The following is a 24,355-nucleotide window of genomic DNA, read 5'->3' as shown; positions in this document are numbered from 1 at the left end:
AAGTGTTAATTGATAAAAATTTGATTTACAATCCTCCCTAAGATGCCTTTAATACATTAAACAAGTTATATTTCAACTATGATTTCTGAGTAAACAACACTGTTCTTTCCTAAAAAATGTGTTTACATATGAAGCACAGTTTTTTTAAAGATGACTGCTAAGTTATTGATCATAATGACAGCAAAAATTATCCTCATGCTTGCTATGTGCCAGATATTCCTAATCCTCAAAACAACAATTATTATTGTTACCACTTTCCAGATGAGAAACCTCAGAGTGGTAAGGTAACTTGTCCAAGAATGAAGAGTTGGAATGAGAATATATACATAGACAATCTGACTCCAGACCCTACACACACTTCACTGTACCTTACAATACCCCGATGAAAATAAAGCAGGTATATGTAGTGAAAGTGCCAGAAAATAAGCTTTTGATTGCCAAGGCCTCCATTTCAAAGACATCCATCTCAAATAAATGTATTGCCAGCTGTATGACACATATACTAGCTAAGAAAACCAGATCAGGAGCCAGGCCACCTCACTCATGCACTTCCTCTTTTAGAAAGCCCTGGGTGACCTAGATAACGAAACACCTGAGTGACCCCGATTCTTTCCTTCCCGTGTCCTAATTCCCACCCTTATGTTTTAAATTCACCAATGAAGTGTGAACCTGTGAACCCCCATGCTTCCCTCCCTCCACCTGACCTCCTGTGTGGCCCTTGGGTGTGACTTGTACCCTACAGGACTTGTGTGTAATAAACCTTGTTTTTTTCAAAGTTCCCTAATTATTGTTGCTGAGGTGCTCTTGCAATCATGTTACCAAGTGCAAGCTCCTTCAACAGGCCAGTAAATCGGGGGAGGAGGTGTTGGGGCAAGGAGTAATGACTTAATTCAGAAAGCTGGGAATCCAAGAAGATGGCTGCAGGAAAGAAGAAATTAACATATCACCTCCCCCAGTCTGGCAAAACCAGGAGATATTTGCAAAACTTATGGCCCTTTTTACTTTACCTCCTCACCTCCCCCTCTCCCTGTTCTGTAAAAGAAACTAGCATCCAGACTCCGGGATGATGCTTCTCTAGGACTCTAGTCCGCCACACACCAAACGGAATACTACTCAGCCATAAAAAAGAAAAAATCTTGTCATTTGCCACCACATGGATGAGCCTTGAGGGCATTAGACTAAAATTAAATGTCAGACAGAGAAAGATAAATGCCATGTGATCTCACTTATATATGGAATCTAAAACAAACTAACAAACGAAAAACACTGAACTCATACGGAGAGCAGAGGCACGATGGGTGAAGGGGGTCAAAAGGTACAAAATTCCAGTTACAAAATAATTAAGCTGTTGGAATGTAATGCACAGCGTGGTGACTATAGTTAATAAAACTGTACTGCATATTTGAAAGCTGCTGAAAGAGTAGATGTTACAAGTTCTCATCACAAGGAAGAAAACATACATTGTAAACACAGTCATGCACAAAAATATTTTCACAAAAATTCACAAAAAATTTTCTCCAAAAACTTTATTCAACAGAAATTATAATAATAGGCTTCAAAGCAGAATCTAGGAGACATGTTGTTACATTACTCTTGTTTCATTTATCAGTATCGTGATGCTATCAAGAAAGAAAATTGAAATAACCAGTGACATTTGCCAAACAGTATGCTTGTCCCTGTCATCTCTATCAAATAATATCAAGGAATGATGTAAGTCCATCAGCTTTAATGGTCATATCTGTGAAGCTAACGACAGTGTATAAAAGGTTGACTTGTGGACAAAGAGAAAACATGAAATGTCACAATAGCTTGCTGGCTGGCTGTGATGCCAAGTGGCAAGTTTCCTCATGGACTGGCTTTCTTCAATCAGCGCCATATCCTACAGGTATTATCCTTGCTACCTAATAAAGCAAATTTCACAAAATTAGTTTTCTTTATTTTATTCACTTAACTCTCTCTGTTTTTACAGGTTGACATTTTCTGGGTCACCGTCGATGATCAGTATGTTTAATGTGCTAGAGCCTCAGTGCCCAGCTGCAGAGCCCCTCCACAGCTCAGGCGTTCGGGGGGTGGGAATCTTTTTTTTTTTTTTTTGCATTTTTCCATGTCAGTCATAAATTGGGCAAGTTCACATTCTACTTACGCACCCCCGCGAGATTCATGGCATCTGAGAATTGGAGAGGACCGGAGAATGCAACTACATCAGCCATCCCTCTGCTTATCCCCCCACCCCACCTTCACACAGCGCCACCAGGTGGAAATATGGTGACTTTGAACATCTCCAGGTTTGAGTGACTAGCTTACGAGGGGGCAGCCCATCCCACTTTGGAACGTCTCAAAATGTCAACAGATTTTTCTCATCGTCAGTCAGAATGCGAGATTTGCATCCTCCCGCCCTCCCCACGACTATGATCGACACTCTCCCAAAGCAGCCTTGATACAACTCCCCCCCCAGGGACGCCATCCACATTCTGTCTGTGGGAACGACGGCCCTGGTATGGAGCGGTGCTGGGCGCTGCTGCTTCTCTCAACCTCAGGGGCCGGGCAGGTACCACCGATAGAAGAAGTGTGAGGGCTGCGCGGATCGGGAAAGCCTGTGAAAACCGCACATGCCACCTAAGGGCACCTCGTACTTTTAAAAGTGTCATGACCACACTGGACAGTTTCCTTCCATTTAGTGACTCTAAACCCTCAGGCAGTCCACTAAAACATGCATGCAGTTAATCACACTGGGGTCTGACAAGAAAATAGGGCAGATCAGCTCAAACACAGATCTCTGCTGATGGCCAGGCAGACGTATCACCCCCATTCTCATAAGCGCTGGCATCTAGAGGGTCAGTATTTAGCATGTTGGTGCTTTGGGAAATACTAAATAAATCGATAATATCTTAAAAGAGCTCAGGCATTTGAAGGCCACCACTAAAACAAGGCACAATCAACACATACTCCTTCCCTAACTCTCCAGGGTCTTCTGTGGTTGAGGCGAAGAGGTACTGCACAGCTGGCCCGGCTTAATATGACCGGTGTGGACTAGGAAAGCCTGGCCCTCAGCTCCTGCGCTTCCTGTCACAATCTCCCACCTCCTTCCTCATCGTGAGAAAGGATCCAACATTCTTTATTACCGCATTGTCTTAGGAGTACCTACGTTTTAGCAACACTCGCTAACCGTAAGCCCAAAGGAAGTAATCTGCAATTTTAGAAATTATCCATAATTAGGTGGAAAGGGGTGGTATTTCAGGGCAAAGGGGAGATTATTCTCAGCACCTCTAAAGTTATATGATTAGGAAGCTACCTAATCAGCCAATATATAGAGCCAACTTTGTATATGTGACATTTCACTTACTAGACTAGTTAAGCAATTTAAAAATCTTCTGGACACAATGAGAATCACTGAGAGTTAGGCAGATTCACTCCTCTGTGCCCTCGTGGGCATCCCTACCCAACACCACTGTAGCCTCCCACTCCCTGCCAAGGTTTCCTCCAGAGGCGGTGCACTAGCGTTGTGCCATAGTCTTGTCATTTTTTCCCCTTTCCACAATCTAAATTAACCTGATCTCAATCCAGTTCTTATAAAATATCGCTAATATAATTTATTCACAATAAATCGTTAATCATTGAAAAATTGCTCAATATGTGTTCTTTTCCCCCAATATTAATGTGTTATGAGGGGACATCCAAGGAGAAAACAATTTCACTCAAAGAACAAATCTCTAATGGGCTATAAATCCCACTGTGAAGAACTCAGGTCCTGACTTGTTTTAGTTACTAACATTTACTGCCATCAACTGAATATTGACCATTTGATGGACTATGCCTGGGGAAATGTAGTAAACAGGAAGGCAGGCTACTGAATTCTTACTTTGCCTGGAGCAACTGAAATTGAGAATTCATAAAGCCTTACAGTCAGTGGCAGAGCTCACTCCTGTGGTTCTGCAATGCAGCTAAAATTAAATAATGGACACAAAAGGCACCAAGATGAGCTAGGGACCCTGGTGGGGATGGGAGTGTCTCCTTTTGGTATCCAGCTTAGTGACTCTAACAGAAAATTTGAAAGGAAAACTGAGTCGATGGTGTTTATTTCTCCCCTACCTGTAATGATTATGTCACCTTTATAGTTGAAAGCACATGAAAAGATTTCATCCGTGTGTCCCTCAAGAACCTGTAAGCACTGACCAGTCTGAACATCCCAGATTCTAGCTGTTTTGTCAGAGCTGCCAGTGAGAAGACGGTTCCCTTGGGGGTTGAAAGAAATCTACAAGCAAGAAAGAAGAAAAGTGATCACAGGTTTGTGTAATTTGATTCCCACTATATTTTTAATCAGCAGAAAGGGGACATTACTAAGTACCTGTCACCTTCTCAGCCTGGTATTTATTCTTACATAGAGCAGTTCCTTCAGGATGGGAAAAATACTGCAGGGACTAATACATGAAAATTACAATCTAGACAGTAAAGTTTGATTGCCCACCCGTCACACACAGTTCTAAGAATAAAAACCAAAGCTCCGTTATACTTTGAGTGTTCCCTACCCAGCTTCTTTCCAAAGGCTCCTGATGCCAATCTCCCCATGCAAACCAAGAGGCAGAGCCCTGGTGTGGATGAGATCACAGCCAGGCATCTTCGTACCCAAACCTCGATGTCACCTCTGCAAACCAACTTTCTGTCATCACAAGCAGAGGGATCGTCCTTCAATCTGTGGCATAGAATGTCAGGGCCGCTAAGGGAGGACTTCCTGTCTGCTGCTACTTAAAGCACAGAACTTTCCATCAATGTGTCCTGAGAGCCCCTACGTGCCAGGCATTGTCACATGGTATCTGAGCAGCAGAGAAAAGTGTTAGTCCTCAGTTCCTCTGGACATCATGCTTATAACCTTTTCTAAAGCATCAGAAGATGACAACTTGGGCCACTTCCCCTGTAACTGAAGGTTTGATGAGGGCAAGTCCCAAGGCCATGGCTTTTTTCATCACAGTGTCACTAGGGCCTAGCATAATGCCTAGCACAGTGGGAGCTTTCAAAAAGTATTTGCTAAGTGAATGAACAAATGAATGAATGAATACCTTAGTTTGGCACCCCATAGAAATGCCATTACTGGATGGCAATTCAATAGGTAATATATACTTAACAAGCATAAAATGCAGTAATATAGTTTGAGAACTCTTTCTGTTCACACACACACACACACAAAAACATGTGCGCTTATTGAGTGTGACACACCAGACTCTCAGAAACATGGCCTGGGCTCCCTCTGTGGCCTGTCTCCCATGGTCACACATCCCATCCCTCTTCCTGCCAGCCCCCAAGGCCTCCCAGCCTGTGAAGAGGATGTGCCCCGCACTGTCTCAGAGACCAACCCTGATGGGCAAGGGGGCAATGGCCACCAGCAGCAGGTGCAAAGGCAGGAGATGGGGAGAGAGCGCAGCAGCGGGCAGCCCCGGAGTCCAGCAGGAGCCTGCAGAGACCTGAAACCATCAAGCTGATATTTTACGAGGAACGAGAAATCTATCTCAGGTATGAGACCAAAGAACTGGGCCAAACTAGGGGGTGAGAGTCACCAGTCCCAGCCTTCAATACAATATTCTGAGGACAGATCTAAACCTCAGATCCCTGATTGGATGGCCCTGCTCTGTGCATAAGCTTTTGGGAGGAGCTGATATAAAATCCTAAACTACAGCTTTCAAGTTTCAAAATAGGTCATTTTTAACTTTGTTAAGTGTTAAATATTTCCAGGAGATACTTCTTCAATTGCATCTAATCTACAGGACACTTGATATTTGCTGTGCAGCATGTCTTTTGCATAATATAAACTTGTGTGTTTACTAGAACCAGGAAAAATACTTTATTAGCTGCTTAATAGCTTTAATAAGTATTTTTAGCTAACAGAATCTTTTGCTCATGGCTGAGGAGAATGCTGTTTTATACTTTGTAAAAGGTTTTAGAAATCATTTATTATGCTGAGTTTGAGGACACTTTTAAAAATAAAGTCTTTAGCTAACTGATTTCTAGAAAATATGAGATAACTGGCCAAACCTTGGTACCATTAGTGCCAATAGACCTATTTATACTAATCCGGCTACCTATTTTTTTGAAAATAAATACATTTCTCCAAATGAGAAAGCAACTCACCTTTGAAATTTCACCTTCATGGCCTTCCAATTTGGTAATGCATTTTCTTGTGGCTGCACTGAAAACTCTTGCTGTTCCTTTTTGAGAGGAGTTGAGATATATATAAATTCATCTGAAATACCGAACTTTGACCACATGCCTTGAATTATCTAAATGTCTATCCCTCTGACACACACACTTTGTGCTAAGTTTGTCTTCTTGCCTGCAGTGAGAACCAGCCACTTAATACTTAAAATGCAAGCTGGTTCCACTGCAGGAGAAGAGAGTGAAAAGGAGCATCTCTCTAGCCCCAAGCTTATTAGAAGAGATACTGGGTTCCAAGGTAGATGGGAGTGGGGAGACAGGAATCCAAAAAGAATAAAATTTTTAACAGAAAAAAGGGGAATTAAAACAAGTTTTGAGAGGCTGAGGATGAAATAAACAGCAAGACTAACATCATACACCAAATATGAGTCTAAGGTTACAGAAGATCGAGAGGCCTTCCTGAGAAGGAACAGCATTCACTACTCAATGAATGAAGAACAGGCACTAAGAAACCCTTTTCAACAGAAAAGGCTAATAGAATGGTTTGTTCCCTATTGGATCCCCAGTGCCCAGAACTGCCAAACTCATAGTAAACACAATAAATAGATGCAGGGTGGAGGGTAGATGGATGGGTGGATGGATGGATGGATAGATGAAGTACAACAGTATATACGTTTCCTTAGAATTAAGGAATAGAGGAGTTGGGGCTTCTCTGATGGCACAATGGTTGACAATCTGCCTGCCAGTGCAGGGGACACGGGTTCAATCCCGAGTCTGGGAAGATCCCACATGCCGCGGAGCAACTAAGCCCATGAGCCACAACTACTGAGCCTGTGCTCTAGAGCCTGTGAGCCACAACTACTGAGCCCGCGTGCTACAACTACTGAAGCCCGTGTGCCTAGAGCCCATGCTCCACAATAAGAGAAGCCACCACAATGAGAAGCCTGTGCACTGCAACGAAGAGTAGTCCCCGCTCGCCGCAAATATAGAAAGCCCGTGTGCAGCAACAAAGACCCAACACAGCCAAAAATAAATAAATAAATAAATTTATTTTAAAACAAAAAAAAGGAATAGAGGAGTTAAATAAGCATAGAAGGAGAAAGACAGAAGTAGTGAAATTGTTGTCAGAAAAAAAATTAAAATTTATCTGCCCAGGTGAAGGATGCTGTCTCACCATAAATTATAGCATTACATCAAGGTAAAATTAGCAAGGATAGGGAATTTTGGTTACTTACTTTTCATATGGAGAAAAGCAAAATATCTTAATACATTTTCTTTTTACTTATCTTTCTGACGATGTCAACTTCAGGAGTAAGTAGACAAAAATTGCTATGTTAGAATTAATATGATTAAAATATAAAACTTGCAATTTAGTTGGACATTTCAAAAGCCTTAAAGAAAAGTGATCCAACTGTTTTAAGAGTTTGTTAATAAGAGAGATTGGTTCAAGATAGTGGAGTAGAAGGACGTGTGCTCACTCCCTCTTGCAAGAGCACCAGAATCACAACTAACTGCTGAACTATCATCAACAGGAAGACACTGGAACTCACCAAAAAAGATACCCAATATCCAAAGACAAAGTAGAAGCTGCAATGAGATGGTAGGAGGGGTGCAAACACAATAAAATCAAATCCCATAACTGCTGGGTGGGTGACTCACAAACTGGAGAACAATTAAACCACAGAAGTCCACCCACTGGAGTGAAGGTTCTGAGCCCCACATCAGGCTTCCCAACCTGAGGGTCCGTTAACAGGAGGAGAAATTCCCAGAGAATCAGACTTTGAAGGCTAGCGGGATTTGATTACACGACTTCAACAGGACTGGGGGAGACAGAGACTCCACTCTTGGAGGGCACACACAAAGTAGTGTGTGCATGAGGACCTGGGAGAAGGAGCAGTGACCCCATAGGAGACTGAATCAGACCTACCTGCTAGTGTTGGAGGGTCTCCTGCAGAAGCAGGGGGTGGCTGTGGCTCACCGTGGGGACAAGGACACTGGCAGCAGAAGTTCTGGGAAGTACTCCTTGGTGTGAGCCCTCCCAGAGTCCGCCATTAGCCCCAACCAAGAGCCTGGTAGGCTCCAGTGCTGGGTCGCCTCAGGCCAAACAACCAGCAAGGAGGGAACCCAGCCCCACCCATCAGCAGACAAGTGGATTAAAGTTTTACTGAGCTCTGCCGACCAGAGCAACACCCAGCTCTACCCACCACCAGTCCCTCCCAACAGGAAGTTTGCACAAGCCTCTTAGATAGCCTCATCCACCAGAGGGAAGACAGCAGAAGTAAGACGAACTACAGTCCTGCAGCCTGTGGAATGAAAACCACATTCACAGAAAGATGGGCAAAATGAAAAGGCAGAGGACTATGTACCAGGTGAACGAACGAGATAAAACCCCAGAAAAACAACTAAATGAAGTGGAGATAGGCAACCTTCCAGAAAAAGAATTCAGAAGAATGATAGTGAAGATGATCCAAGACCTCAGAAAAAGAATGGAGGCAAAGATCGAGAAGATGCAAGAAATGTTTAACAAAGACCTAGAAGAATTAAAGAACAAACAAGCAGAGATGAACAATACAATAACTGAAATGAAAACTACACTAGAAGGAATCAATAGCAGAATAACTGAGGCAGAAGAATGGATAAGTGACCTGGAAGACAGAATGGTGGAATTCATAGCCACGGAACAGAATAATAAAGAATAAAGAATTAAAAGAAATGAAGACAGCCTAAGAGACCTCTGGGACAACATTAAATGCAACAACATTCGCATTATAGGGGTCCCAGAAGGAGAAGAGAGAAAGGACCAGAGAAAATATTTGAAGAGATTATAGTTGAAAACTTCCCTAACATGGGAAAGGAAATAGCCACCCAAGTCCAAGAAGCACAGAGAGTCCCAGGCAGGATAAACCCAAGGAGAAACACGCTGAGACACATAGTAATCAAACTGACAAAAATTAATGACAAAGAAAAATTATTAAAAGCAACAAGGGAAAAATGACAAATAACATACACAGGAATTCCCATAAGGTTAACAGCTGATTTCTCAGCAGAAACTCTACAACCCAGAAGGGAGTGGCATGATATATTTAAAGTGATGAAAGGGAAGAACCTACAACCAAGACTACCCTACCCGGCAAGGATCTCAATCACATTTGACAGAGAAATAAAAAGCTTTACAGACAAGCAAAAGCTAAGCAAATTCAGCACCATCAAACCAGCTCTACAACAAATGCTAAAGGAACTTTTCTAAGTGAGAAAAACAAGAGATGAAGAGGACGTACAAAAACAACTCCAAAACAATTAATAAAATGGTAATAGGAACATACATATTGATAATTACCTTCAATGTGAATGGATTAAGTGCTCCAACCAAAAGACACAGGTGCGCTGAATGGATACAAAAAAGACTCACCTATATGCTGTCTACAAGAGACCCACTTCAGACCTAGGGACACATACAGACTGAAAGTGAGGGGATGGAAAAAGATATTCCATGCAAATGGAAATCAAAAGAAAGCTGGAGTAGCTATACTCATATCAGATAAAATCGACTTTAAAATAAAGAATGTTACAAGAGACAAGGAAGGACACTACATAATGATCAAGGGATCAATCCAAGAAGAAGCTATAACAATTATAAATATATATGCACCCAACATAGGAGCACCTCAATACATAAGGCAACTGCTAACAGCTATGAAAGAGAAAATCGACAGTAACACAATAATAGTGGGGGACTTTAACTCCTCACTTACACCAATGGACAGATCATCCAGACAGAAAATTAATAAGGAAACACAAGATTTAAATGACACAATAGACCAGATAGATTTAATTGATATTTATCAGACATTCCATCCAAAAACAGCAAATTACACTTTCTTCTCAAGTGCACATGGAACATTCTCCAGGATAGATCACATCTTGGGTCACAAATCAAGCCTTGGTAAATTTTAGAAAATTGAAATCATATCAAGCATCTTTTATGACCACAGCGCTATGAGATTAAAAGTAAATTACAGGGAAAAAAACGTAAAAAGCACAAACACATGGAGCCTGAACAATACTAAATAACCAAGAGATCACTGAAGAAATCAAAGAGGAAATCAAAAAATACCTAGAGACAAATGACAACAAAAGCACGACAATCCAAAACCTATGGGATGCAGCAAAAGCAGTTCTAAGAGGAAAGTTTACAGCAATACAATCCTACCTCAAGAAACAAGAAAAATCTCAAATAAACAATCTAACCTTACACCTAAAGGAACTAGAGAAAGAAGAACAAACAAAACCCAAAGTTAATAGAAGGAAAGAAATCATAAAGATCAAAGCAGAAATAAATGAAATAGAAACAAAGAAAACAATAGCAAAGATCAATAAAACTAAAAGCTGGTTCTTTGAGAAGATCAACAAAATTGATAAACCTTTAGTCAGACTCATCAAGAAAAAGAGGGAGAGGACTCAAATCAATAAAATTAGAAATGAAAAAGGAGAAGTTACAATGGACACCGAAGAAATACAAAGCATCATAAGAGACTAATACAAGCAACTCTATGCCAATAAAATGGACAACCTGGAAGAAATGGACAAATTCTTAGAAAGGTATAACCTCCTAAGACTGAGCCCAGAAGAAATAGAAAATATGAACAGACCAATCACAAGTAATGAAATTGAAACTGTGATTAAAAATCTTCCAACAAACAAAAGTCCAGGACCAGATAGCTTCACAGATGAATTCTATCAAATATTTAGAGAAGAGCTAACACCCATCCTTCTCAAACTCTTCCAAAAAATTGCCAAGGAAGGAACACTCCCAAACCCATTCTACTAGGCCACCATCACCCTGATAGCAAAACCAGACAAAGACACTGCAAAAAAAGAAAATTACAGACCATTATCACTGATGAATAGTTACCAAAATCCTCAACAAAATCCTAGCAAACAGAATCAACAACGCATTAAAAGGATCATAAACCACGATCAAGTGGGATTTATCTCAGGGATGCAAGGATTCTTCAATATACGCAAATCAATCAGTGTGATACAACATATTAACAAATTGAAGAATAAAAACCATATGATCATCTCGATAGATGCAGAAAAAGCTTTTGACAAAATTCAACAACCATTTATGATAAAAACTCTCCAGAAAGTGGGCATAGAGAGAACCTGCCTCAACATAATAAAGGCAATATACAACAAACCCACAGCAAACATCATTCTTAATGGTGAAAAACTGAAAGCATTTCCTCTAAGATCAAGAACAAGACAAGGAGGTCCACTCTCACCACTGTTATTCAACATAGTTTTGGAAGTCCTAGCCATGGCAATCAGAGAAGAAAAAGAAATAAAAGGAATACAAATTGGAAAAGAAGTAAAACTGTCACTGTTTGCAGATGACATACTATACATAGAGAATTCTAAAGATGCTACCAGAAAATTACTAGAGCTAATCAATGAATTTGGTGAAGTAGCAGGATACAAAATTAATGCACAGAAATCTCTTGCATTCCTATACACCAACAATGAAGGATCAGAAAGAGAAATTAAGGAAACAATCCCATTTACCATAGCAACAAAAAGATTAAAATACCTAGGAATAAACCTACCTAAGGAGGTAAAAGACCTGCACTCAGAAAACTATAAGACACTGATGAAATAAATCAAAGTGACACAAACAGATGGAGAGATATACCATGCTCTTGGATTGGAAGAATCAACATTGTGAAAATGACTATACTACCCAAAGCAATCTACAGATTCAATGCAATCCCTATCAAATTACTAATGGCATTTTTTACAGAACTAGAACAAAAAAATCTTAAAATTTCTATGGAGATACAAAAGACCATGAGTTGCCAAAGCAATCTTGAGGGAAAAAAACGGAGCTGGAGGAATAAGACTCCCTGACTTCAGACTATAATACAAAGCTGCAGTAATCAAGACAATATGGTACTGGCACAAAAACAGAAAAGCCCAGAGATAAACCCACACACTTATGGTCAACTAATCTATGACAAAGGAGGCAAGGATATACAATGGAGAAAAGACAGTCTCTGCAATAAGTGATGCTGGGAAAACTGGACAACTACATATAAAAGAATGAAATTAGAACACTCCTTAACACCATACACAAAAATAAACTCCAAAATGGATTAAAGACCTAGATGTAAGACCAGACACTGTAAAACACTTAGAGGAAAGCATAGGAAGCACACTCTTTGAGAGAAATCACAGCAAGATCTTTTTTGACCCACCTTCTAGAGTAATGGAAATAAAAACAAAAATAAACAAATGGGACCTAATGAAACTTCAAAGCTTTTGCACAGCAAAGGAAACTATAAACAAGATGAAAAGACAACCCTCAGAATGGGAGAAAATATTTGCAAACGAATCAAGGGACAAAGGATTAATCTCCAAAATATATAAACAGCACATACAGCTCAATATTACAAAAAACAAACAATCCAATCAAAAAATGGGCAGAAGACCTAAACAGACATTTCTCCAAAGAAGACATACAGATGGCCAAGAAGCACATGAAAAGCTGCTCAACATCACTAATTATTAGAGAAATGCAAATCAAAACTACAATGAGGTATCACCTCACACCGTTTAAAATGGGCATCATACGAAAATCTACAAACAATAAATGCTGGAGAGGGTGTGGAGAAAAGGGAACCTTCTTGCACTGTTGGTGGGAGTGTAAATTGATACAGCCACTATGGAGAACAGTATGGAGGTTCCTTAAAAAACTAAAAATAGAACTACCATATGACCCAGCAATCCCATTGCTGGGCATATACACTGAGAAAACCATAAGTCAAAAGGACATATGAACCCCAATGTTCATTGCAGCGCTATTTACAATAGCCAGGACATGGAGACAACCTAAATGTCCAACGATAGATGAATGGATAAAGAAGATGTGGTACATATATACAATGGAATATTACTCAGCCATAAAAAGGAAAAAAATTGGGTCATTTGTAGAGATGTGGATGGACCTAGAGACTGTCATACAGAGTGAAGTAAATCAGAAAGAGAAAAACAAGTATCGTATATTAACATATATATGTAGAATCTAGAAAAACGGTACAGATGAACTGGTTTGCAAGGCAGAAACAGACATACAGATGTAGAGAACAAATGTATGGACACTAAGGGGGGAGAGCGGGGTTGGTGAGGAGGTGGTGGTGGGATGAATTGGGTGATTGGGATTGACCTATGTACACTAATATGTATAAAATAGATAACTAATAAAAAAAATAAAATCTTTAAATAAATTTTTTAAATAGAGAAAAATTTTTTAAAAAGAGTTTGTTAATAAGACAAAAATATCCAGTATAGATTAGTACATTAAATTTTACAAAAGCATTTTTAAACTTCAGAAAACATAAAAATAATATAGCCTGAAATTGTAGTTTTTTATAAGATAGAAATATGAATAAGACACCAAAAATTTCAGGCTTGAGAGTAATTCCAATGAAAATGAAAAAGGCGATAAATATAAAAAAACAGATTGTAGCTGCACAGGCAACTAATTCTGTTGAATGAGATCTAATTTTAAGAATGGAATGAGGAGCAAAGACCAGAGATAAATATAAAAAAAAAAATTGCTGTAAACATCAAGACTTAGGAGGGACAGAATGAGAAGAGGTTTACAAAACAAAGAAAAGAAAAAGAGTTTTTTGGAAGTAATGTGTTATCGAACAAGGAAAGAATCACTACTAGGGAAAATAACAGATGATAGAAAGGACAAAACTGAAAGAATCAAGCTTATATATTATTCTCATCTATCTGTCAGCATCCTGATACCTTGTCCCTGCTTGTTTCTTCCCCCATAGCACTGACCAACTCCTGACATTCTATGTAATCTAATATTCTATATAAAACACATGCACAGTATCATTTATTGTCCCCCCGTCTACAACTTAGCTCCAGGAGGAAAGAGATTCCCATCTCTTTTGTTCATTGATATATCCTATGCTCCTAAAACAATTCCTGGCACAAAGTAGGTACTCCATATATATTTAATGAATAGATTTTTTTGTATAAATGAGAATGATATTTAAAATGAAAAGGGCAGATTAATTATAGTTAAGGGATGATTTTTAAAAGCAAAGATCTGTGAGAAGATGAGAAAGTAAATAGTTTAAAAAATAAAATTCTCCAGATTCAGGGTGTTTATATTCCAGGATGTAAAAAGGACATGTATGTATGATTAAAGGACCACCTTGGAAAAGTCCTAGTGAGTAAGAGAACAAGCATACAAATATAATTTTGAAAAGGGAGACAATAATAAAGACTGTAATTAAAATGAAACACTGGCAAAATTCTACAACTGATTATAACACAAAGTAACTACTTAAAAGTATGTTAGTCACCAGAAGCAAATATAGGCAAAGAACAAGTGAACAAATCATGCCTGGAAAAAGCATTCCATTTTTGCCAGAATTTCTTAAAGAGCTGTTAAGGAATTTACTCAAGCATGATGTAAAGTCACATATGGTCATTAAGAGAATTAAACATATGTGTAGCATCATATGTGATTACCAGAGAGGTGACTTAGACAGAGTGGAGGCTTGCTCATGTTGTCAGGGAAATGACACAGTCATAGAGCAGCATGATACGCATTCACAGGGGGTGACACAGATATAGTGTCACCTGTGGTTATCACAGAGATGATGTAGACATAGGCTGGCGTCAAGCATGGTCATGAGGGAGATGGCGCAGACATAGTCTAGGATCAAATGTGGTCATCAGAAAGATGATGAAGATAGAGTGTAGTATCATATGTGTTCATCAGGGAGATGACCTAGACACAGCATAGTGCCTTACATTGTAGATGAGAGGATGACATGGACATAGTTTAGAATCAAGGAGATACACAGACATAGTGTCGCATGCTACATGACCATTGATACGATGATCCAGATGTAATGTAGGATCATACACGGTAGTCAGAATGTTGATGTAGACACAGTGTGCATTGTGTGAGGACATCAAGGAGATAATGCAGCCATAGTATAGCATGATGTGTGGTTCTCAAGAAGATGAACAGACATAGTGTAACATCATACAATAATACATAGCAGCAAGCAGATAATGGAGACACAGTGTATAGTCATCTGTGGACTACAGGGAGACGGCACATACAAGTGTAGCAACATATGCGGTTATCAACAGGTGACACAGATATATAGCAGCACCACACATGGCCATCGTGGATACGAAACAAACTATATCATCCCACACAGTTGTCTAGGAGATAATGCAGAATAGCGTAGCACTCCACATGATTGGGAAGGAAATGACATGGACATGGTATGGCATTACATTTAGTTTTCAAGGAGATTACATGCACACAGACATTCATAATATGGGATTATCAGAGAAAAATCTTATTTTAAATATCATACATAGTTATCAAAGAGATAATGCACCTAGAGTCTGTCATACAGAGTGAAGTAAGTCAGAAAAAGAAAAACAAATACCGTATGCTAATACATATATATGGAATCTAAAAAAAAAAAAAATGGTTCTGAAGAACCTAGGGGCAGGACAGGAATAAAGATACAGATGCAGAGAATGGACTTGAGGACATGGGGAGGGGGAAGGGTAAGCTGGGACGAAGTGAGAGAGTGGCATGGACATATATACACTATCAAATGTAAAATAGATAGCTAGTGGGAAGCAGCTACATAGCACAGGGAGATCAGCTCGGTGCTTTGTGACCACCTAGAGGGGTGGGATAGGGAGGGTGGGAGGGAGACGCAAGAGGGAGGAGATATGGGGATATATGTATATGTATAGCTGATTCACTTTGTTATAAAGCAGAAACTAACACACCATTGTAAAGAAATTATACTCCAATAAAGACGTTAAAAAAAAAGAGATAATGCAGTCATAATATAGCATCACATGTGCCTGCCAAACAGACTTTGCATATATAGCACTGCATCATATGTGGTTGTAAAGGTGACAACACAGACGTATTATGGCATCATATAGTGTCATCAGTGAGATAAACAATACCATAACAACATACATATTTATTTTAAAAAGATATAGATATAGCATAACTTCATTTGTCATTGTCAAGAAAATGATGCAAAGTATACAACTATATAGTGCTGTCAAGTAGATGATTAGACACAGTGTAGCATCAGACCGTGGTTATCAATAAGATGAGACAGACATGGTGTAGAATCATAAGTGGAATTCAAGAAAATGATGTATAGCACAACATTGTATATGTTCATCATGATGATTCACTAGACACGTTAGAGCAGCACACGTTATAAAGGAGACAATGCAGATTTATTATAGAACCATCAGTGGCAGTCAAGCTGATGAGAACAACATAGTGTTGCATAATGCATGATCATTAGGGGGAGATGACCCAAGATACACCAATATATACAGTTATCAAGGAGATGAAGATCTAGTCTAACATCATATGTGGTTGTCAAGGAGGTGATGCAGACATTCTATAGCATCACATGCGATTATCAAGAATATGATACAGACATAGTGTACTGACATACATGGACATCATAGAGATGAGGCACATGTAGTTTCTATCATAGCTGGTCACCAGGGAGATGACCTATAGTGTAGAATCACACGTGTTTATCAAACAAAACATAAATCTCTCCATAAATTAAATGTACCAACAGATTACCTACCATCAGCCGAAGCAGTTGCAATAAGCTTTCCAGTGTAATCAAAACAGCTGTCTAGTATTTCATCATCATGGCCTGTTAATGTTGCCACACATTTTCCATTTGTAGCATCCCACAGCTGCAATTTTTTAAAAAAAGAAGAAGATGACGAAGACTATGACTTCCTATCTAAAGTGCAAAGATGGCCAGAAGTAGTCTTTACGACATGTTTATGGCTGGCTAAATAACTGTGCCAAAATCATGTGTATAATTTTCACGTTTGTTCATTTTCCCTTGATTCATGACCAGAGACCACAGCCAACCATCTAACAAGGCACACTTTGGACACAGAGAAGACCAAAGACAGACATTTAGAATGGGTAGCACAAATCTGCCACTACATTAGGAAAAAAATCTCAAAGTGCATGCTTCTCTGATTGGAATGGAAGCATCCTCTTTTCATGCAAAGGGCATCAAATGGTAAAGAGCTTGATCTAAAACTACAATGCTAGAAAATGAAAAGCACATTAAGATTATAATACATTTGGTATATAACCTATATATCTAAAAACAATTCTAGAACATAAGCTCTTAGCAACAGAAACGTAAAGGCAGGGAGGCATTGTGTTGAGACTTCGTGAAGTTCACTCTAATCGAAGTTTAATTAAGGAATAGAGGGGCATTAAACAAAAATAACATGCCTTTTAAAAAAATAAGATCTTGGGTTTTCCTGGTGGTGCAGTGGTTGAGAATCTGCCTGCCAATGCAGGGGACACGGGTTCGAGCCCTGGTCTGGGAAGATCCCACATGCCGCGGAGCAACTGGGCCCGTGAGCCACAGCTACTGAGCCTGCGCGTCTGGAGCCTGTGCTCCGCAACGAGAGAGGCCGCGATAGTGAGAGGCCCGCGCACCGCGATGAAGAGTGGCCCCCGCTTGCCACAGCTGGAGAAAGCCCTGGCACAGAAACGAAGACCCAACACAGCCATAAATAAAATAAATAAATAAATAAAATTAAAAAAAAAAAAAATAAGATCTTTCAACACATTTAAATCAACTAAAACTATTTTACATCATAATTCCTTCAAACTTGGAGGATCAGAAACTTGAAATTTAAAAATTACCAATTGTTGATAAATTAATATCTTAATTTTATAGCACCTTTAAAATCTGTTAATGTTGCAATGAATACCTGACACAGTATAAAGTACAGACATAAGAATTATAAAGCAAAGATATTTCTTGAGCTCACCATGCAGGTTTTGTCCATAGAGCCAGTTAATATCAGAGAGCAATCCCAGCTGAATAAGGCACTGCTGATCTCAGCACAATGCCCAATTAAGGTATACACCTTCCTACAAAATGGAAACGGTTCAGACTGGTGAAAGATTCCTTAATCAAGAATGTGTACAAAGAATGATCTCAAGCCATTGGTGTAAGAGTCTGAATTTTACTTTTCACAAAATAATATCTGTGATGACCAATCAAAGATGGCTTAACTGTAGCTCCAAAAAGAGTCAACTAGACTACAAATTTCATTTCAGCAAAAAATATACTTAAATTTTAAACAACCCAAGATAACAACATTACTTAAGACAACACTTCAGAAAGGCATGGGTAAAAAATAATAAAGGTAATCTGAAATTCTAGAACTATTTTTACACCAGATAGGTGGACCCCTTGGTTGTTCAGCAACTACCCATCAATCGTCTGAGAACCCTTCCTTCTCTCTCATTTCTTGTTGCAACTGTCTTGATCAGTACCCCTGATAATTGGTCCCTCTATCAAAACGCAGACAAGTCCAAGAGTGGAGTTTTCCAACAAAAATAGGCTAATTTAGTTAACTTCTTAGCAACTAGAACCAAAAATAATTAGGAAGGAAATTGAAGCTCTTGGACAAAATTAAATTTGGATCATTAGGCATGATTTTATTTATTCATGATATCCATGCCTACCATAATGACAAGCCATTGAAATTTGATTACATAGTACATGGAATAAATAATAGCTGTGTAACCAGGCTATTGTTAACAGTCTCCTTTTATGTTACTGTTTGGCATTATTTCCTCAGAATTCCGAGGAAGCATATATTTTTGGTGGATCAGAAATATCATTAAAGAATGAATTAATTTGCTTTCAATGTGTCCTATTCCTATGGAATCCAAGGTAAAGTTAATAGATTTAACATTAAGCTGATAAATAACAAAGGCTATCTTCTTAATCTTCTGATGCAGGTTAAAAACAATTCTTAAAAATCAAGAATACCTTCCAGTATCAGCACCCCACACTGTAACTGTATGATCGAAAGACCCCGTGATGATTCTGTTTCCTGAGGTGTTAAAGGACAAAGAGATGATTTCAGCTGAGTGTCCCTGGAAAAAGAGCAGATATCATCATGCATACCTGTAGATGAAACAATTTCTACAAATGTATAACATAAGAGTCTAAAAGAAAATGCTAAAAAAGGCAAAGCTCTATAGGGAGAAGAGACATCAGTGGCTGGCTGGATAGGGAGAGATTGCAAATAAGCTGAACTACATTTGTGTGCTCAGAATTTTAATGTTCAGCTCCATTTAATTTTAATAAAGGACACGTGTAGAGCAGGACACGCACCTTCCAACGCTCTTAGGCATTTGTCTGAAAGAAGAGGCAGCGAAGAAGCGTGACCCACAGAAGTGATGAGTACGAAGAGCAGGAAAAGTAAACTTACGTGAATAAAATGAGGCTCTCTGATTTAAGAAAGAAAACCTCTTGGTGTTAGTTAAAAACACTGATTCTCCTCTCTTTTTCTAGTCCATTTTAACTTTTTCTAGAAGGAGAACTTCTAGAAAAAGTTCTCCTAGAAAATGGGTCCTATTTTTTAAATCCATTTATAATTTGAAAGAATAAGATAACGTGATTTCCCATCCAATTGTCCCCACTGATCGCCACAGAGCATCACGCTTTTTTGTTTGGTAGTTTTCGCTGAGGCGGGAAGAAGTGGAGGGTAGCAGTCATAGGACGGTTCTGGACGGACGTGTGGTGGCGACAGACAGGGGCCCCTGCCGAGACACACCACCAGCATCCACTCTGCAGGCAGTGCCCTTTGGCCTTGTCACTTCCTGCCACTTGCCCCTTATACTTCAGACTTTGTAATACCAGAGGCTTCTAAGACTGGAGGTTAGAAAAGAAGGGAGTTTCTTTAAGAAATCTTCTGGCAGGTTCCTCCACTTCTGCCTCTCCCAAAAGGTGCCAGCCTCCATCTCCTTTGCTTTTAGCCAGGTAGGTGACCATAGGTTTTAAGCAATAGTTGGTATGGCTTATAGACTGAAGTTAGTCAAAATAAAAAGCCCATCTAGGGCTTCCCTGGTGGCGCAGTGGTTGAGAGTCTGCCTGCCAACGCAGGGGACACGGGTTCGAGCCCTGGTCTGGGAAGATCCCACATGCCGCGGAGCGACTAAGCCCGTGAGCCACAATTGCCGAGCCTGCGCGTCTGGAGCCTGTGCTCCGCAACGGGAGAGGCCACGATAGTGAGAGGCCCGCGCACCGCGATGAAGAGTGGCCCCCACTTGCCGCAACTAGAGAAAGCCCTCACACAGAAACGAAGACCCAACACAGCCATAAATAAATAAATAAATAAATAAATAAAATCCAAACATTTAAAAAAAAAAAAAAAAAAAGCCCATCTGGCTTCCCCAGCATGTCCATTTAAGTTTTTGGGAATAGTCAGCAAACCAGCTGAAATGCTCTTTTACTACAGTCTGAAAACCAATCACTCAAAAACATCTTCTAACTTAGAGTTCATTTTGTAATAAAAATACAAATAAAAACAAACACAAGGGACTTCCCTGGTGGTGCAGTGGTTAAGAATCCGCCTGCCAGTGCAGGGGACACAGCTTTGATCCCTGGTCTGGGAAGATCCCACATGCCGCGGAGCAACTAAGCCTGCGAGCCACAACTACTGAAGCCCATGCTCCTAGAGCCCGTGCTCTGCAACAAGAGAAGCCACCTCAATGAGAAGCCCACGCACCGCAACGAAGAGTAGCACCCGCTTGCCGCAACTAGAGAAAGCCCGCACGCAGCAACGAAGACCCAACGCAGCCAAAAATAAAAATTAATTAATTAAGTAATTTATTTATTTTGAAAAAAAAAACACAAGTAAAAGGCTTACCCAAAGGAATAGCTAATGAAAATGTAAAACTCTTGATGTTATTAACATTAGTAACATACTGTGAGAGTGAACACTTCCTCTCCATTCTGAATGTCCCACAGTTTGGCCGTTGTGTCCATACTTCCAGTAGCCACCAATGTGCTTTGAGGATTAAACGATAAACACACCTGAATTACATGAAATGAGAGAGATTTTAGAAAGATAGAGTTTTGAATTGTTAATTCTAATATAGAAAAGCTTGGAGATGTAACTGTCTCAGCAGATTCAGCCTAGTTCTTTGTACAGATATGCAGCAAAATACCAGATATGAGTAGGTTTATCTGCAGGTTGATCCTGAAGCATTCTCCTCTTGAGAAGAGGCTGCTGTTCTCCCACATCACCCAGCTCAGGCTTGGAGAGGACTGGCTCCCCTTAGTCACTTCCAGACCATAGAAGAACAAGAACAAAAGCAAAGCCCATCTCCTTTGAGATTCATGCTATCTGGTTCCCATCTTTTTTTCTTTTCCGGCCACGCCGCGGGGCATGTGGGATCTTAGTTCCCCAACCAGGGATAGAACATGTGCCCCCTGCAGTGAAGGTGTGGAGTCTTAACTGCTGGACCACCAGGGAAGTCCCTCTGGCTCCCATCTTCCTTGTTGCTGTGTTCATCATCCTATCAATCACGCCCCCTCACTTGCCTAGGACGTTGGCTATTGGCTCACATTCTCAGTTCCGAGTCCCAGGTGGCCTTCGTGTGCGCCATCCATCCAATACCCCCAGACCCACGATCCTGGACTCCTTTTCATAATCACTCCCATGGCAACACCCTGACCTTGATGTCACCTTCTCTAGAAGATTCACTACCAATACACCAGTCTCTAGTGACAATTTCCCAATACTTCCACTTTCTCTCTTCCTTACCAAGCCTCCCCTCCATCCTCCCCATAGGATACCTTCCATTTCATGTAAACCCCTCTCTTTTCTCCTGGTCCATTATCCCCTATTCAAATGACACTTGGAAGCATCACTCCTGCCAGCACCCCCAAAACTCCTAGTCCCTGTCTTCTCACCTGCACCCTTCATATAACTCCTAACAACTTGTATCAATCCGGGATTTTATCCACTCATTTGCCTGCCTTACCCTCAACCAAGGCAGTTGAAGAAAACAGTAGAGAAGATACTAGTGATGCTCATTCATGCCTTCTGCCCTCAGCTGTGGCCTCAGTAGCTTTCCCTATTTTGTCTAACACGCCTCTGATTCAATATATTCTCCCATTCCCCATTTTTGCCTCCACTCCCACCCTCATTCCTCCTCAGCAGATAACGTGGCCTCCTAATAGTTCACGGAAAAAACTTACCTATCAGGTGAGAACTTCCTCCCCTGGCCCTCACTTTCCTTTCCTCCAGTCTCAGATTCAGAGGGATCACTTTGCCATTTTAAGACACTATGTTCCCTGCACACCTAGGAGAGATGAGCCCACCAAATTTTCCTTCCCTCTAGAAGGAGCTAGATCCTTTCCAGTGGCCTGTAAGTATGCTTGAGCTCTTCCCACATGAAAACAAATCCTCCCTTGACTCTACATATCCATTTTTTAACTACCTTTATTTCCCTTTACAACCAAATTCCTTGGAAAAATAGTCTACCATCACTCACTGCCCATCTTCCACTCTTCAACTCTACTGGAACCACTCTAGATAAATGTCCAGTTGAGAGGCTTGGTTGGTCTTGGTCATCTCACTTAACATTCCTGAGGTTCTCAATATTTTCTTCCTTCTTGATAGTGCTTTGATAGCGCTCTGCTTTTCTTCTCTAACTTCTTGTCTCTTTTAGTGTATCTTTTAAAATTTTCTCTTCTCCATCTTCCCAAGATCCCACCAGTTTTCTCCCTATAGTCTACCTTTCCCTTTGGGAAATTTCAATTGTTCAGTGGTTTCTACTGCCACCCAGATGCAGGTGACTCACACATCCACGTCTTTTACCCAGAGCTCACTGCTCGGTTCAGCCCCAAAGAGCCAACTGCCGAATGGATGCCTCTGTTTGGCCATCACACAGGGAGACTTTAACCACTCTGTCTAAGACATGCAAATCACACGAAGAATCCTGCTTCTCTCTTATGTGCAGACTTGGTGAATGGCGCTGCCAGTTGCCTGAGTCTGAAATCAGGGAATCACCCTGAACACTTTGTTTCCTTCACGCCTCATGTCCACTTGGTAACCCAGTCCTGCTCCTTCCACCCCTAACCTCTCTCACATTCTCCTCGCCAGCCTCACAACAGGGCTTTGTCAACTTTGCTTGGGTGGCTACAAGATCCCCACTGGCCCATACTTCTGATATTATCCGCTGCCCATTTCTCCTTCACAATGGAAAAAGAATGATCATCCCAAAATGCAAAGCTGACCATGCCCCTTCCCAGCTGAAAAGTCTCAACAGTATGGCAATATCTCCATGATGAAGTCCCAATTCCTTAGCATAGCATTTAAGACCCTTTAGCAATCTACAATAAGGTCTCCCCTGCCTCCCTCACTTCAATCACACAAAGGCTGGGATGTGGCTTTGCAGGGTTACAGGTGTGCCAGGTACTGACACATTTAGCCCAGATGGCTGGGCAGCACCAGAGATCCCCGCCAGTCACCTCTAACTGTGGGAGCAGCTCTTCCCAGTGTTTGCATCTCCGTATGAGCACCTTCTGTGCGGGGAAGGCTGGGAAGCGCCGCTCTGGACGCTCAGAGCCACTTGAGTTCTAAGCACAAACCACGATTACACACCTCCTCTGGGCATTTGCTGCTGCAGCTCCCTCTGCCTGGAACGCACCTGCCACCTCTCTGCAGAGTCTTTCCCGAATACCAGTCCCGGTCACGGAGGCTTGGCCACTCCCTCTGTGCCCTCGCTGAACTCCCCGCCAACTTCTAGCCCACCTACAACACATCTTTACACTTATCCATGGACGCCTCTACTCCCTCTACAAAACTGCAGAATCCCTGGGGGACCAAGAACTACATCTGATTCTATTTGGTACCCCACACACATAGGCCAGGGCTTCACACGGTCAATACCTGGTAAATATTCATTGGATTGATGTTGTTGACTATGAAAAATACGAATGTCTTCCTAGGAACTATAAATAAAGAAACCTTTTCAAAATTCCCCGGAAGTATGAAAACATGGCCACACTATGAGAATAAGGATTCTGTCTTTCTTATGACCCTGGACAAATTACTTAACCTCTCTATGCCTCAGCATCCTTAACTGTAAAATGGGGAAATATCTACCCCTTACGGTTGTTATGAGGGACGACTAAGCTAATATATGTAAAGGGCTTAGGACAGTGCTTCAGGCATGTTGAGTGCCACTAAAGGGTCAGTTACAATTTCTAACTGCAGTATCCCCAGTGTTTAGCAAAGTACCTTGAACATAGCGTGA

General features: G+C 40.6%; 1 protein-coding gene across 2 annotated transcripts in view; it reads right to left on the bottom strand.

The window, feature by feature from the left end:
• Positions 1-1,907: 1,907 nt before the first annotated feature.
• DAW1 (dynein assembly factor with WD repeats 1) overlaps positions 1,908-24,355 on the bottom strand; it is a 52,938-nt gene continuing 30,490 nt past the window's right edge. Inside the window, exons 7-12 of one of the 2 annotated variants that reach the window (XM_082464700.1) lie at positions 21,015-21,122; positions 19,071-19,177; positions 18,058-18,160; positions 16,833-16,947; positions 6,121-6,197; positions 1,908-4,252 (exon numbers count right to left, since the gene is read on the bottom strand). In XM_082464700.1, the coding sequence (XP_082320826.1) occupies positions 3,917-4,252; positions 6,121-6,197; positions 16,833-16,947; positions 18,058-18,160; positions 19,071-19,177; positions 21,015-21,122 (846 nt within the window). In that variant the 3' untranslated portion in view covers positions 1,908-3,916. The remainder of the gene's footprint in view (positions 4,253-6,120; positions 6,198-16,832; positions 16,948-18,057; positions 18,161-19,070; positions 19,178-21,014; positions 21,123-24,355) is intronic. The other variant, XM_082464699.1, reaches the window with a different exon arrangement.

The sequence above is a fragment of the Balaenoptera physalus genome (assembly GCF_965194825.1).
Source record: "Balaenoptera physalus genome assembly, chromosome: 6".
Lineage (NCBI taxonomy): Eukaryota > Metazoa > Chordata > Mammalia > Artiodactyla > Balaenopteridae > Balaenoptera > Balaenoptera physalus.
Note: the sequence above shows the minus strand (reverse complement) of the source record. Positions and strands in the feature narration are given on the sequence as shown.